Raw genomic sequence first — 15,402 nt, 5'->3', positions numbered from 1 at the left:
TTGAGATCTTCCTGACAGTCTTTTTGTCAACTATTACTAGAGGTACAATGAAAGACTCAGCTTGATTTGCTGATGGAAGAAAGTGGATAGTATGCTTGGACCATAGAGACTCCACAAGGTTATCTGCCAGCCTCTTTCAGTCCTTCATTACCTTTTGAGTGCAGAGGTGTTGCCTAATGTCCACCTGAAGTGTCCATGCTGCAATTTCTGTTACTTCTTGTCCTATCTTTCTTTTCCTGTCTTTGGGTATGGATGATAGTGTGCCCTCATTCCTTTAGCAGCAGCCTTTCATGTTTGTGTTCTTATGCCAAGTGGCGTCTCTGTTTGCTGTCACATAAGGCAAAGCTCCTAATCTTTCCGTGGATTCCTCCACCTCTAAGAACTCTGGAATATGTACTATTATCTATTGCATTCCCATTTCTATTTAATGATGACTGAAGCACTGCAGTGTGAGATATAATTAAAGCAAGTGTGATATTTAGAGAATAACTGACAAAATTTTTGCAACTATTGAAAAGCTTGTCTGGTTAATTTTATTTTAAATCTCATTTTCACAAAATGATTTTTTCTAATCTTCACCATCTGCATAACAAGTGTAATCAGCAAGCTGAAATTAAAATATCTGCAACCTCTGCCCTTCAAATCAATCACAAATTAAACCTGAAAAGAATGTGTTCTAGTGGGAAAAACCTTCCAAAGAAGTCCTTTCTATTAATCTCTCCCCACTAAGGCAAAATATATACCCTTGCTTAAAAAGAATACAAATAAATGTAATTAAACAACTTTTTTTTAGAGAAATTTTATTTGTCTTCATCAGATCTTGAAGTAAAGGCTGTTTTAGAAACCTCAGAATTTTTGCCAGATGGCAGTGGAGTAGAAATCTTTCACAAGCAGCAAATCAGCAGAGTGTGTAGGATATTCATGGAAAATTGGAAAGCCATTCTGTGCACATAGTACGTAGGTGACCCTTCAGAGCTTAATAGAAAGATAGCATCTTAGGAACTAGCCACAGAACATTATTGCTAGGAGCATTTACAACATTATTCTATAGCGTTTGCCTGCAGTGTTACTTTCTACTTTTAACAGTTGATAAGAAAATGCTAGTCGACTTTTAGGGAGAAAAATTGGCTCAATGCAGAGCCAATGCAGAGCTACTCTTTGCCTAGTACTGTACTCACTAGGAAGTGCTTCTGTTATAGTACAGGCTTTTCTGTTTTCTGGATCAGAAGGTTGCTGGTAAATTCCCTTCCTGTTAGCTGTATTTGAGTAACATTCTCTACGAGGAAAAGAATCAATGCGAATGGTAATCCTTCAAAACAGCTGAGACAGCATCGCATGCCCGAGGGCTGAAAAAATGTGAATGAACATTCTCTGATTTACCACCGAGGTCCGTTCCTCCAGTGCAAGTATTTAATCTGCTGACAAGGAGATAAGGGACTTTGTACAGCTTAGAGACCAACCTAACATCACAAATATGATACAAACAACTATACTTTTGGAAGTAATTATAATGCAACATAATGAATATCTACTCTGTCTCCAGTTCTGTGCATACAGTTGTAAAGGATGCTGCAAGTTCTTGCATATCAGTATGTGCAGGAAGAAAGTGTTTTGGAGTGTAAAAAACCTTGCACATTTTCTCACTTCCTGTTAAAAAGTCTGGAATTTTCATTTCCAAAATTGGCAAAAAAATAGAGTCAGATCCAGTTTTCTCCTAATCAAAGTCTACTCAAGTGCCCAATTGCCTGCTTCATTTACTTCCCAACCATATCCATTAGATAAAACTAGTAAGCATAATAAGAAATCAATTGAAGAATGCTAGCGTTCCATCTTCAATCTCATAATTTGTGAATTAATGATAGTTCCTTGTGATATATGAAAGATTTTCCCTTGTTTTATGATTTGGTGTGAAGTTGTGAAGCCCTGCATTGTGCAGGCTTACTCCTGGCAAGAACCAACTATGAGAAATGTCACTGATTAAAACATGCACATTTTGTCTCCTAGTGATTACTTTGTTCTGATAGTATTTTAAAAGCTTAATGAACTGTGTTACTTCTTAGCCTAGTAACTGCCAGAGACTTAGAAATAGGAATTAAATATGTTTTTATTGGAAAGCCCAGGTCAGGGCTGAATAAGAAAAAATGAGTTTACCAATTCCGAGTGCAGTTTCTTCCATGCGAACTAACATTAGAGCATTGCTCAGTTGAAGTACACAGGAAGTTTGATACCAGGTCAACTTTTATCAGAAGCAGCAAAGTCCAATTCATAAAAATATCCCTACATACACACTTATATGCCCATGGCCATGTAAGTATTAGTGACATATTAACCAGATTTGGTTTTTTGCAGATGTAACTTTGTTTTCAGCTGGGAGACTGTCTCACTCCTTTCCTATCCTGAGCTATTGACAGTGAGTAGGCTAAGCAGCAGGTGGGGATGGGGAGAAAGCATATGTTCCTCCATTTCTGCAAAGTTTTTTTCAACATCTTTTCTCCAGTTCCCTACCACTGATCTGTTTAGTGAATTTCCACTCCTGCCGTATTAAATAGAAGATGGGGACCTATGGACAAGAGGGAATTGAAATGGTGATAAAGTTTATGTGAAAGTCTATATATCTGCAAGGCAAGGTTGTAGAAAAGACCGTATATTTTATTAGAATAATTTATATAATAGGGAAAAAAACAGATAAGCTTTTGGGCATACAAGCCTTTCTTCAGTTCTGTGGAACATGTGCACACATTTTGTTGAATAATTTCAATTTCCATCTACTGAAGTAGTGCTCACCATCCATGGTTAACTTAAACTTGCCTTTAGCAAAGAACATGAATTCTTTTGAAAAACCCTAAATAAAACTGAGAAGACTTGTATGGAAATTACTTTTCTTTTTAAAGCCTCTGAAAGGTAGGTACAAGGTGAAGACTGCAGCATGCTGGGTACTCCTTATGCACAGGGTACATGCAGTCTGTGTATACTCTGCAGTTTTCCTCTTATAGCCATAAGTATGCCTTAGTTTTCACATCACAGAGCAACTCTTGAACGTAGATTTTGCTTCAAACAGCAGACTTCTCCACTGGGTTTATTAGTAGGATGCCAGTTCTAACTGGAAGTTAGGAGCATTGTCAGTGATCCACACTAGGACTGTATTAAGGAGCTACAGCATTTCTCATAGGCCAGGAGACATTTATCGGGTGATAACTATGAGCAGCATAAGACCTGGGCCAAATTCAAATGAATAACCTAGATGTGAAAGGCCATGTATCGTGTTCAGTGAGCCATTCTGTTGCCTGAAACTGTGGACTTAGTGATCCAGGACTAAATTAAATAGAAACAGTCCAATGAATGTCCAATTTTACTCAGTCATCCAAATATACTATGATATTACAGCACTGTGGAGAGATATACTGTGGTTGAGATAATTGTGACTGTTAATTTTCAGCCTTGTTGCTAAAGGACACTCCTCTGGAAATGATTACAAAGATGTAGGAAAGCATTATTTGAAAGACAATTACTTTTATTTAAATCCAGACTGAAAGGCAAAGGAATTTATGATGTTTGTAACTGATGTTATTTCTATAAAATGTGTTTGTTTCTATAAACAGGCATAAAATATATTCACATAGCAGTGTCAAAGAATTATTGCAAATCTGGCTTGGTTCCTCTTTTTAGACAAAACATAACAGCAGATTAGTGTGGTGAAGATCTGGGTGGTTTTCTGGTCAATTTTAGTTTTTCTTCTTAAATGTCTGATGGCACACCTGGTCTTCACATGTCAGTTCCTACAGTATTAAAACAATTAGTAAGTATATAGTGGTACAAGTTGTATTTTGCATACACAGCAGATCCCACCAGAAATTACAACTGAGCCACTGCATTAAAAAGATGATAGGCTTATGAAAAAGAGAACAGAAATAATAATGTATTATATGTAACTGATCAGCAGGCATGCACCACATGTTGCAGTAATTAGATTTTGACACTTGAATTGAGCTGTAAGAAGAATAAACATGAAAAATGCATAAAAATTGCTCTTTAATGCAAGGCTTTTTCATGCTCTGTTATTAAAACAATATACTGTAATAGTTTATAATTCACGTTACCTCATAATTCATGAGAAGCAATGAAACAAGAAAATTAAAAAAAAAATGGAGGATGCTTTAAAAAGATGAGGACATTTGCTTCAGAGATGCACCCAGCCATTTTTCAGGGGCCAGAACAATACACCGTTTTTGCCCAGTGTTGCAGCTGACCTCTTAAAGGTTGCCACACCTGCACATTGCAATGGAGTCAGTTTGGTTAGTCTCCTGATTAGCCAGCATTCCTGTGCCAAATAAGACACTGAAGTGAGCTCAAGCTGGCTTTTTGGCCAGTAATCGGCCAAACCCGCAATAGAGTTTCTGAAGACTGTTGTAAGAATCTACTTGGTCTCTCTGTTTCCATCAGTCTTAGCCTGAATCATGGTGCCAGCATATAGAACCTTTGCTACGTCAGTTTTTGAATATGTGTTAAAATAGAGTTGAAAAAGCATACTGGACAGTTGGCTTTTAGTTAGGTGGCAGATAGTGGGTTTTAATTCATTACTTTGACCTTTCAAGCATACAGACTTGAGGCAATGTGGTTGGCCATACCAAATATCTGTAGGGTAAACTTGTGAAGGAGTAGATATATAGCTGCAAACCGCGACAGAACAATGAGCTCTCCTCCATAATCTTTCTGCACCCACCTATTGCACCATCCAACATTACCATGCCTGTTTCTTGACTGCTCTCCCAAGAAACTCTGGAATCATTATTATTATATATCTATTATATAGGTATAATATCTATATCTATAGAAATCTTTCTGGACTTCACTGCCTGCTTATTTCCTGCGCAGGCTCTTCTGTCCTCTCTTGGACTCACCTCATTTACCTTTGGGCTCCAGCTTACTAACTCAGATGTATGAATGTTTTGACTTTTTTTATTGTACTGGCAAAAAATAATTGCAGTCTACGTTGTTTGCAGGATCCTCTTGAGTATCCAGAGTTTTCTGATCTGTATTACAGCAGAGTATGCTAAAATTTCATAGTGCTTCTTTCAGAACAAGAAATAATATTTTTCTTGCAATCTGTCCCATACATTTTTTTTTTCCTACCAGTGATTATATAAGAACGAGATGATAGAGGTGCAATGTAACAAGAAGCGTTAATAGCTGGAGGGCAGTGGACTGGAGCAAAAAAACCACTGCAGGGTTATGACTTAATTGGGAGCAGGTGGAAAGAAATTGGGAGCAGGTGAAAAGAAATTGAGCATTCCTGAGTTGTAGCAGAGGGGGGATTTCCTTAGAGTTCAGAGATCAGAGCTGTCTAAATAAAGACCATTCTAACCAGAACAAATAACAAACCCTTCGAAATGGAAAACCATACTTTGTTGCAGTCTCAGTTATGTGCTATGTATCTGTATAGCAGCCCTTACCAGATGCAGTATGTCTCCTTCAATCCAGTGCTTCCAGCCCCTGTTTTTCTTTTCACCTTTCTGAACACATACCAGTTTGTCACCATCCCAGGTCACTAGTGTCTGCGTGAATCAGATAATTAACTCAGATTTGTTAACAAGAAGTTTATGAATACACGAAAATAATCTCAATAAAACAACAAGAAAATGCAATTACAGTTGCTTCCTACTATTCCCCATCTTCCTCCTAAAAAAACCCCAAATCAATCATTCAACCAAAACCCGAATGTATTCAAAATGACAACAGTGTTTTGATGTGAAGCTTTTACAGTGCTTGGTTGTCATTTCCATGTATTTCTTCACATACACGAATATAAAGTGTTCATACTAACTAGTGAATTGCCGAGTGAATTAACAGATACTTGTGCAACATATGCAAATTGTATTTTTCTTTTGTTGCTGTTTAAAGCCATTAATAAAAAGATTATAAGGTTTCATGAGTGAAGACCTGGGGGCTTATACCAACTAGTGCCGTGCTAACACCTTTTCTAGCTCTGCATAAAATAACAAGAGGAAGTGTATGTTAATATCATCTCATACAATACATTTATTTATGTATTTTCATGCACTTTCACAAAAGACCTTTAAGGAGAGATGATCATGAGCTGGACAATGTGCTCTAGCTGACCCTGCTTGAGCAGAGGGGTTGGACTAGGTGATCTCAAAAGGTCCCTTCCATCCTCAACCATTTCATGATGTGGTGTGATTCAGAAGTCTATTGCTAATAAACAGGGTATTGGATATGCTGATTCTTGTCCAGAAGCAGGATGACCATATCTGTAAGGAAGAGTTGTCTTTACAGGCTAAGTTCTCTACGCAGATACACGAGAGTACATTCAAAGCAACTTTGTTTGAATTGTTCTAGATTTGAACCATTGTACTTTAGGGAGACATTTAACCATGTATCATAGGCAAATCCTCATCAGAGACCAGTTACAGTCAGTGGAAGTTCGGTTATTAAAAAGCTCCAAGACTATTGGGAGCTTAATTAATTTTTTAATTCAGCACTGGATGATTTATTTCTCTTATGAGGGAGCTTTCTATTAATAATGAGACAAAACATTTCAGTTAACTTCTTTCTTATTTATGGAATTTTTAAGATATATGCTCTTTAAATTATCTATGCCCTCTTTACATTTAAATGTTGCCTAGCAGTTTTATTACCTTCATCTAACTTCAATGTGTTTGAGGCATTGTTTTGTTAATAAAATGACCGGAAAATTCTTTTAGAGCAGTCCAGAGAATAATGGCATGACGTGCTTCCTTTTTCCTTCTCCTTGTGTTAGAAACAAATAATATAACTTGTTTGGAAAAGAATATTAGGCAAAAATGATTAAACCAGGTAGAGTTATAATTGTACAATGTGTGTTTCCTTCCTTCCTTTCAAATAATTGATAACGAAGAGGAGAGTCAGCAAGTGAAATGATTTTGCACAGAAAGGCAATGGCTTTGATAGTGGTGAAGAGCACTAGAGGAGCAGTAGTTTATGGATTTAAGGAGTGATGTAACTAATGAGTCCTTAGATCCTTAGTAATGCCTTCAAGTGATCTGAAGAGATGTGGGAGCGATGTTTTAAAGCATGAATTCTGTCACAGGAATATGTCCCACCCAGTGCTCACTGAAAAAAAGGGATAGGAAGAAAATTTAGAGACAGGATTATTCAGGATATTGGAAAAAAATAGGTCTTGTTATTTGATGGCTTGCAGTGCTGTGAATGAGAAATAATTTGGAAGAAGTCCTAGGAATTACACTGCACAAAGTTAGTTTGAGAATGAAAAGTGATCCATAGTGAATAAACAATGTCTTCTGTTAAATTTGTGCCACTCCAGTGAAGGATGATGAATTCAAATGGAAACATGTCCTTTATGCTGCCGAATTCCTGTGGCAATTGCCAAAACAAAACAGGTCTTGTTGACAGTGAGCTTTGATCTCAGCTTCTCAGAGTTTGGCAACAAATTTTGAAAGCTTGTTTATTGAGAAGATACTGATGGAAATGACAGCGTATGGTTTGGAGAAGAGCAAGAGAACTGAGAGCTGAGTGGAAGAATAAAACTGGTAATTGGCAGAAGAATTGATATGGCTAGATTCAGTGAATGATGACAAAGACAGGCAGGTGATGCAAGATTAGCAAGACTCTGAAGGGGCCAGTTAATGGAAATTTAAGATCTGCTGGCCTTTCTACCTTTGAAAATCTTGCTTAACTGTTTTAGGGGTGAGAAGAGAGTAAATCAGAAGCAGTATTGATACAGAAACATGAAGCTGAATTCACTAAGTGAATTTAGTTAGTGCTCATATGTATTCTTTTCCTCACTGACTTCCCTGATACAGTCTTGTTTGAATGCCTCAGTTGACTCTGTCATAGGAGGTAGGGCGTGGGCTAACACACAATATGGTCCTTGATCTAAATGTTACTTGTCCCCGTATCTCACTGAAAGGTATCTGAAGATATGCCCACAGTTCCCTAGGGGAATTTTGAGCTCAGGTTGGTCCTATAAGCCTAAAGATATTAAGGCATGCACTGCTGGGTCTCCTTGCCTGTCTACCACTGCCAGTAGGCCTGCCACCCGTATCAGTGGTAGCTTTGGCTCACATTTTTTTCTTGTCCCTTCCCAAAGCTCCCTTAAGGTTAATAGCTGAGTGCAGGATTATTTTTAACAGTGTCCGACAGTTAAACTGTCCAACTGAGGCTGAGCAGGCTCAGATTAAAAATACAGTGTGAACCTAGCCATTCAGAACTGAAAATTTATATTGACACAGAGAAAGTCCTAAATTCAAAGGGATGAATTTACAGTTTCAGTAAGGAAGATACATAGGTAAAAATACAGTTTTGCTACTTTCTGAATACGTAAAGGTGTATCATAGAAAAGCTGGAAAAATCCCCTACTAGAAAAACATGTAATTAATGATTGTCCTCATGTATCTGATGATTAACCATCCTGATTTGCATTTATAATAAGTGCTTGTAGCAGGAAAGAAAACTGTCTCAAGATGCCAATTATTTCTACTTTATAAAAATCCTCTGATGTCTGTAAAATATTGTTTGGTTTTTGTTTTGGTTTTGTTTTTTTTTTTTCCCCATGTATTCAGCTGATCTTTGGAACTTCTCACTCTTGGTGCTGACTGTAGTGTAAACAGATAACAGGTACCAAATTTTTACCTTTACCACTCGGTTATCCAGTCCTTTGGTATGTTCTTCAAACTCCACTCCCACAGTGTAATTCAGGTCATAGTTTCTGAAAGTACTGAGTGTTTTTGTTTTAAAATTATCTCCATCTTGAATAATCTCCTTTGTTTGTTTCAAGTGTTTTGCAATCTTACGAGTCGCAAAATCAATATCTGCCAAAAACCAGAAGAGAGTATCATGATGAAAATTCCAATATTTGTTACCAAAAATAAAAAACCACAGCACTTATGTTCACACATAATAAAAAAAGCCATTTTATGTGGAACATAGTTCCACAAATCATGCATTTACCTCCAACATGTTGGAGAGAAAAAGATCATTTCAAATAAAAATAATCTTGTGTTTGCAAATAGACTTTTAATTTGAGGATCTGCCACTGATTATAAATTTATTTATTAACAGGATATCTGTGGGAATGTTGTGAGCAGAGCTACAACATACAACCAGTAATGAACAGATGCTGGCATGTTAAATCACCCAAATCTCCAGTTTTTCTTCAGAATGTGAAACAACGGGGGCTATTAAGACTGACATTGCCTTTTTGGCCTCACTCACACACGAAGCTGTGGGATGCCAGGAGTGCTATTCTTATGCCTGGGAGCCATTCCCTATCCTAAGCATGCAGTGTAAATCATGTAGCTCTTTTAGGCATATGAGGGTACTGGTATGTGTCCTGCAGGGTTACAAATGTTGGCCACCTCCAAAAGAAGGATCTCAGAATAATGTTCCTTTTCAGAAAATAAGCATGTTAGAAGAAGTATGTAATCAAGGGGATATTGGCATGTTACTTTTATGATGAACCTATAGTCTGTGGGAGTGTACAAGAGGTTAATTAATTAATTTTTAAAAATAATTTAAATTATACTAATAAATAAAAAAGAAACAATCAAATAAAAGCCTGACTTATCCATTATTGTTAGACAACAGACACATAAATAAATTGTAGTTTCGAAGTTAAAGGGAGACAAATTCAAAGTCAAGTCAAAAAGGTATCAAACTACAGCATTTGACAGTTCCTGTTTAATATTCTCTCAACATTTTATGCAGTACTGATCTCCTTAACATCCTTATTCTGTTCATGATGAAGACTAACATTATAATGTAAACAACTGCTTGCAACTGAATGCATTGAAAGTTACCAAAAGGAGAATATATATTACCATGATGACAGTTTGCCCCAGACAATCCACCTAATGCCAACTGCATTACCATCTGCAATAAATATTTCTGACCAGCTGGCAGTGAATCTTATTATGGTGCTATATGCAAATGAAATAATCTCACATGCTCCTGCAAAAGATTGAAAAATGGTTTTGGTTTGTTAGCCAACCTTTAGTGGTTTCGCATGTGAGTTAATCATTGTCATCTCAGCAATACCACATACTAATGGAGCCCTTTTTCTTTTGGTAGATTCATTATACTACTTGTGAAGTACTAATCGAGTTGATTAAGAGGATTGGCTTGAAAAAAATTGTGACTTTTTAACATGGAGAATAATGTTCTTGTTCAGTATTTATATTCAAGACTTCTTGAGTATATTTTATCTGCTGTGGTATCTCTGGGTCTGATTTATAGCCAGGTAACATAAAATTTAGTTCTCTCTGAGGAAAAAAAAAGTCTAGACTTCTAAAGAAATGCTGCTTCTGACTAATATATTAGTCTTGTAGCTCCTGGAGAAAAATCAGGGGAGGTTTTATTAAAGCATGGTTTTCATAACTGCATTTTGAACAATACAAGCAATAAAAATGATATATTGTTCTATTATAGTAGGTTAAAATACTTTGTAACATGTTTATGAGAAAATCAAAGTTTCTGGCTTAAAGGGCAAAACTATTCTTTAATTAAAGTTTAGAAATGCGTATACATTAATTAAAAGGATGGATGAATTTTAAAAAAAAAAAAAATCTCGGTGTGCTTTGAACCTGAGCACTTTAATACTTAAAATATCAACCACATGTAAAATTGTGAGAAACAGAGACGAAGAATATCTTTTCACCCTTTCCACGTAATTTCTGTCCAATCTGAGAATCACCTATAGCCATATGCATCTTCGCATTGGTTTTGGTGTTGTTTTTTTTTTGCTAATTCATTGGCAGTTTTTGATTAGTATAACTTACAGTATATATATGCCTGTATACACAAAAAAATCACGATGTACTTATGAAAGGCCAGATCCAGACAACTGGTGCAAATAGCTCCTTCATCCCAACCAGTTGCTGGCATTCTTATTTGGAAAGTAGTTTGAAAATTTTATCAGAAAGTTCAGTGAGTACCACTCCAGTACAGTCTGCCCAGGGTAGGCAATGAATCGAAGTATCTCCCAGGAAAAATACATCTATATTGCATTCCTTATTCTAACGCATTCTTCCTCTTGCTTTGTTTCAGGCTATTGAGTGAGTGAAGTTCTTTTATAGTCATGAACTGTTACTATCTCTTTTTAAGCAGTCTTCCCAGTATTGGATGCCTGTAGTCCAGAACCCATTGTAGGCTGCATCCATCCATTTTTCTCCCCATTTCTGCTGGGATATATAAGATCAGAAAGGGATCAAAAATCCACTTGATTTAATAATAATAAAGTCATAATTTATCCACTGACTGAAATGGTTCTAAGGATGCCACTGAGATGCAATGAGGAACTGCTGTAGACCAGCTCATGCTAGCATATATGGTATAAAAAGAATTATAAAATTGGAAAATGGATTACTTATTATAAAAGGATTAGAATATAAGGATGATAATTAGTAAAGTTTAGTTTAAAGCTGATGTAATTAATATTTGTATTATGACAGTTAGACATTAAATTATTACTGAATTTGAGTGAAAATCACAGTTTAAATTCTACAGTGGATCACAGTTTAAATTCTACAGTGGGTAAATTAAAATTCAAAGAAATGCATGTTATTAGCAGCTGGTATCCTTTTCCCTGTCATTTTTTCCTGAATTTTAAGACAAACGCAAGTGAAATGTTATAGCTCAACTGAAATAAGCAGTACAAGACTCTCATCCAATGATACCCTGGAAGGGAAGAAAGGAACAATAATGAGATGGCCACTACAACCAAAGTAAAAGATATCACCATAATTACAAATCCTTTTGGAAAGCAAATATGCACACCACAAGTGTTTAATTTGCATCCTAAAAAATAAGGAAGGAATAAACCTAAAAAGCAAAGAGATCTTTATCAAGATAATCATCAAAAGAGAGTTCTCAAATATGATGAAATTTATCACTACAAAGCAAGGCAGAACTAGAGCAGGATGACCATCATGATTAGTGGTTAGAGTAACACCCCACAAAAATAAGTCAGGTCTTGGAGCAAAGAAAGAGCTGAGACAGGACTGAATCAGACCCAAAGCAGAGAGAACTGGGCTAGAAGCAAGAATTGTAGGTAAGACCAGAAGCTGAGGCAGGCAGTGAGAGAAGCCTGAGGTAGATGAAGACGTCCTGGAATAGTCAATTTGTGACAACTAGGAGTTGACTTAAGTATCATCCAGACCAACAGGCCCCATGGCTCACTTGCAGTTGGCGTATTGAATGCTGAAATCACATTTCAGTTGCATATAAAGTAGTAATTATTCTTTATGCATAACTGTCAAACCCTGGCAGTCAAATCACTTCAGTTACTGTGTATCTTTCTCCTGAAATTCATGATATTGGCTTAACCATTCTTATTTTTTAAAAATGAATTTTTTTGTACCTTGCAGGTGTATGTGTATAGTATTTACAGACTTCCCTACAGTTATTGAGCTCTTCTTCATAAATGCAAAGGCTAAAAACTGGGTAGTGAAACTTGCCTTTCTCTCTTAAAAGAGTTGAAGCTTTGAGGAAATTATAACTATTTTCAATTGTTATCGAATAATGATAAGAGTTTATTTTTATGTGTTTATGTGTATTTCTTCTCATTCAACCTGAATAGGTAAATAAGTTAGGGTTAAGATTCTCTGATGAGAGTAAAACTAGTCGAAAATCAGTTAAAGCATCAAATTTTTCATCTCAGTTAAGGATTTTGTGGTAGTTAATCCCTAAGTCAGTCAGTAGTGTAGACATTGAGAATTACTTGAAAATTGCTAGATTTAATTACCTGATTACCTTCCATGTGTTAGACTCTTCTTCCTAACAAATACATTTTCTTAGCTTGTGGAAGATAGCTATACAGTGTACTCATTGATTTCAAACCACTGAATTGTTTTTATAATCTACATCTTTACAAGTAAATATTTTGGAATCTGAGCAAACAAGTTCTAGATCTCCATTAACTTGACTCAATACCGTTTGAACAAAGCACGAGAAGCCACAAGTCTGATCTTGACTTCTGATGAAAAGTGCAAGGTACTTTGAACTGAAAAAGCTCCTGTTTATCAGCATCACTCTTACAGTGGTGTCAGCTACCGTAGAAAGGCAGAGAAATAAGAAGAACAAATGCTGAACAGAAGATAGATAGAAATCAATGACCACTAGATAGAAAACAATGAGACATCTGGGAATGAGAAGTGCATGGCCCCAGTTGGGCCCCTGAGGACTATCAATTGTAAGCATAAAAATAAAATACAGGTTTGATTTTTGCCACATGCCAATTTATGATTCAGAGCCAGACAGACTCCTCCACTCTAGGTTAAATTAGCCAACTCTAATGACTACTTTTCTTGTAGAAGTTTTATAGACATTTTGTATGGTAAGGAAAAAACGGTCCTTTATGCCCTTCTTCTGTGATGTAGTAGAGCTGGAGAAGATTCCCGACACTAAAGATTACACTTCTCATGCATGTATAAATCTAACTCCTATATTTTTTTGTGGTTTTTCGAATGCAGCTGTATTACTGCAGTGGCAGAAAGGTGATAACTGTTCTTTCAATGCCAATCCAGAGTGTACTGCAAAAATTCTTGAGAAATGTTGAGGTCTTCTATTGTTTTGTCTTTTCAGCAAATTAAGGATCTACATCTCTGCGAAGCTAAGTAGAGGAAGGATTTCCTGCACACTACTTGCATAATCATAATGACCTGGAGCAAAAAGTTTATGCCTTTACAAGAACAAAAATACTTGAAAGGCAATTTATATTGAAAATAATAGTTGCAGCAAAAGAAGACATTTCTCTCGTAAAATTATCTCCAGTCATTACAAAAGTTGAATCTTATCAGTGTGGGGAAAAATAAATCTACAAACAACATAAACTTATCTTGATATATGAATCAAGGATATTGCTTGCATTCAGTTAGCAGTCTTTTGGTATTCTAGCATCTACAAAGAGTGTCCTTAATATCCCATATGTTGGATAGACAAACTGTAGCTATCAGGTCTCTAATGATAAAGAGGCTAACAAAGTAGTAAATGAAAGTTGCCTAAAGAGCAGAACATCTCTTTTTGCATGTATAAACATATTGTCGTCATCGATGATGGTCGTAACCAAGTGAAATTAAGCTTAGTTAACCATGTAAATATATGTTTAAGAACTCCTGTGACCTAAGTAAGTCTCCTTGCTGTGTAAGGATGACTCGCACAAAAATTGTCAGAAATATCTGCCCATTTATCTTTAAATGCTTTTAAAGGCTTTTATTGCTTTTACCATGCAACTGGTACATAAAATTTCTAATAGTTCAAAGCACTAATTAAGTACTAAACACTACTGTTGCTTTAGCGATATAGAATATCCTATTCCTCTTTAACAGAGCCAATCAGGTTGTGGTCTGACTGTTACAGTAAGTATATACCAGGAGTAAAAAAGAGCTTCTCTATCTGAAAGCCTATTTTTTTTTTTCCATCTGTATCTGTTTTTTCATTTATCTAAATAAAGGCTAATATCTTTGGCTACAAGTCTTCCTTTGCTTATATACTTAGATCATTGCAATTATAAGTACATTACAATTACTTGATTTTTAATGTGATTGGCAGAAACCCTTATGCCACAACAGACATTACAGAAAGTCACATCAATTTTTAGAAGGATTTTACTTATAATTGAAACATTTTCTCTTTATGTCTACATAGTTAATATTTTTTCATTTACCTAAAGCAACCATGTAGCCTTCAAAGTTTTCATTGGTCTCCATTTCCCACGTCCCATTGTAATCAGCAGGCATGGTGGCAAGAGCTTAAAACCAACTTCAGATCAAAAGGTGAGGCTGGAAACAGGGTCTGCTAAGAGAATGTTTTATAAACCTTTTCATATCTTTTTTAATAAGGTTTATGGTTTTCTAGATAATACAGTTTAAGGGTCAGAGTGATAACCCTGGAAAACTTCGCCTTCATTAACAAAGTTCAGTTGAACAGCTGGCAGACAAGGAACACTTTCTGAAATATGTAGTAATACAGGATATGATTTTACAGTGACCTTTGTAAAGAACTACTAGCTATTATGGGATAACTTTGAAATATATTGAACACAGTGGCAAATTGTACAACCCAGTTAAAGTTTCCAAGGTGAATTCTCTTTTTCAGTTCCTTTCTGTGTGTCACATATCCCTGTGAAGAACCAGTCTTACAGAGCTGGCACACCCAGAACTCCCATTTAAAATTGATGGAAGTCTTGAATGTGCAACAAATGCAAGGCATGGCAGAAAAGGGAATATTTCTGTTGAAAATATTTTTATTTTCCTTTGATTTTCAAAATATCTATATACCAATAGCTGCACTTATACCAACTGCACTTTCATATTTCTGTTTTAATTTAACAGCAAGCTGAGCAAATGTAAAGTAAATAAAAACCAATCATAATTAGTATCAATCCTACCCTAA

The 15,402-nt window shown here is 36.0% G+C and overlaps 1 protein-coding gene across 1 annotated transcript; it reads right to left on the bottom strand.

Annotated features, from left to right (window-relative positions):
* Nucleotides 1-3,722: 3,722 nt before the first annotated feature.
* Nucleotides 3,723-14,747, bottom strand: RBP2 (retinol binding protein 2; the record flags this gene model as incomplete). The annotated part of the gene is made up of 4 exons (XM_082319591.1): nucleotides 3,723-3,776; nucleotides 5,451-5,552; nucleotides 8,647-8,825; nucleotides 14,675-14,747. The coding sequence occupies 4 exons, from the start codon at nucleotides 14,745-14,747 to the stop codon at nucleotides 3,723-3,725; spliced, it is 408 nt and encodes a 135-aa protein (XP_082175717.1).
* Nucleotides 14,748-15,402: the final 655 nt, after the last annotated feature.

Source organism: Platalea leucorodia (genome assembly GCF_965183815.1).
Source record: "Platalea leucorodia genome assembly, chromosome: 8".
Taxonomy (NCBI): domain Eukaryota; kingdom Metazoa; phylum Chordata; class Aves; order Pelecaniformes; family Threskiornithidae; genus Platalea; species Platalea leucorodia.
The sequence above is the reverse complement of the archived record's forward strand: the minus strand, read 5'-3'. Positions and strand labels throughout refer to the sequence as shown.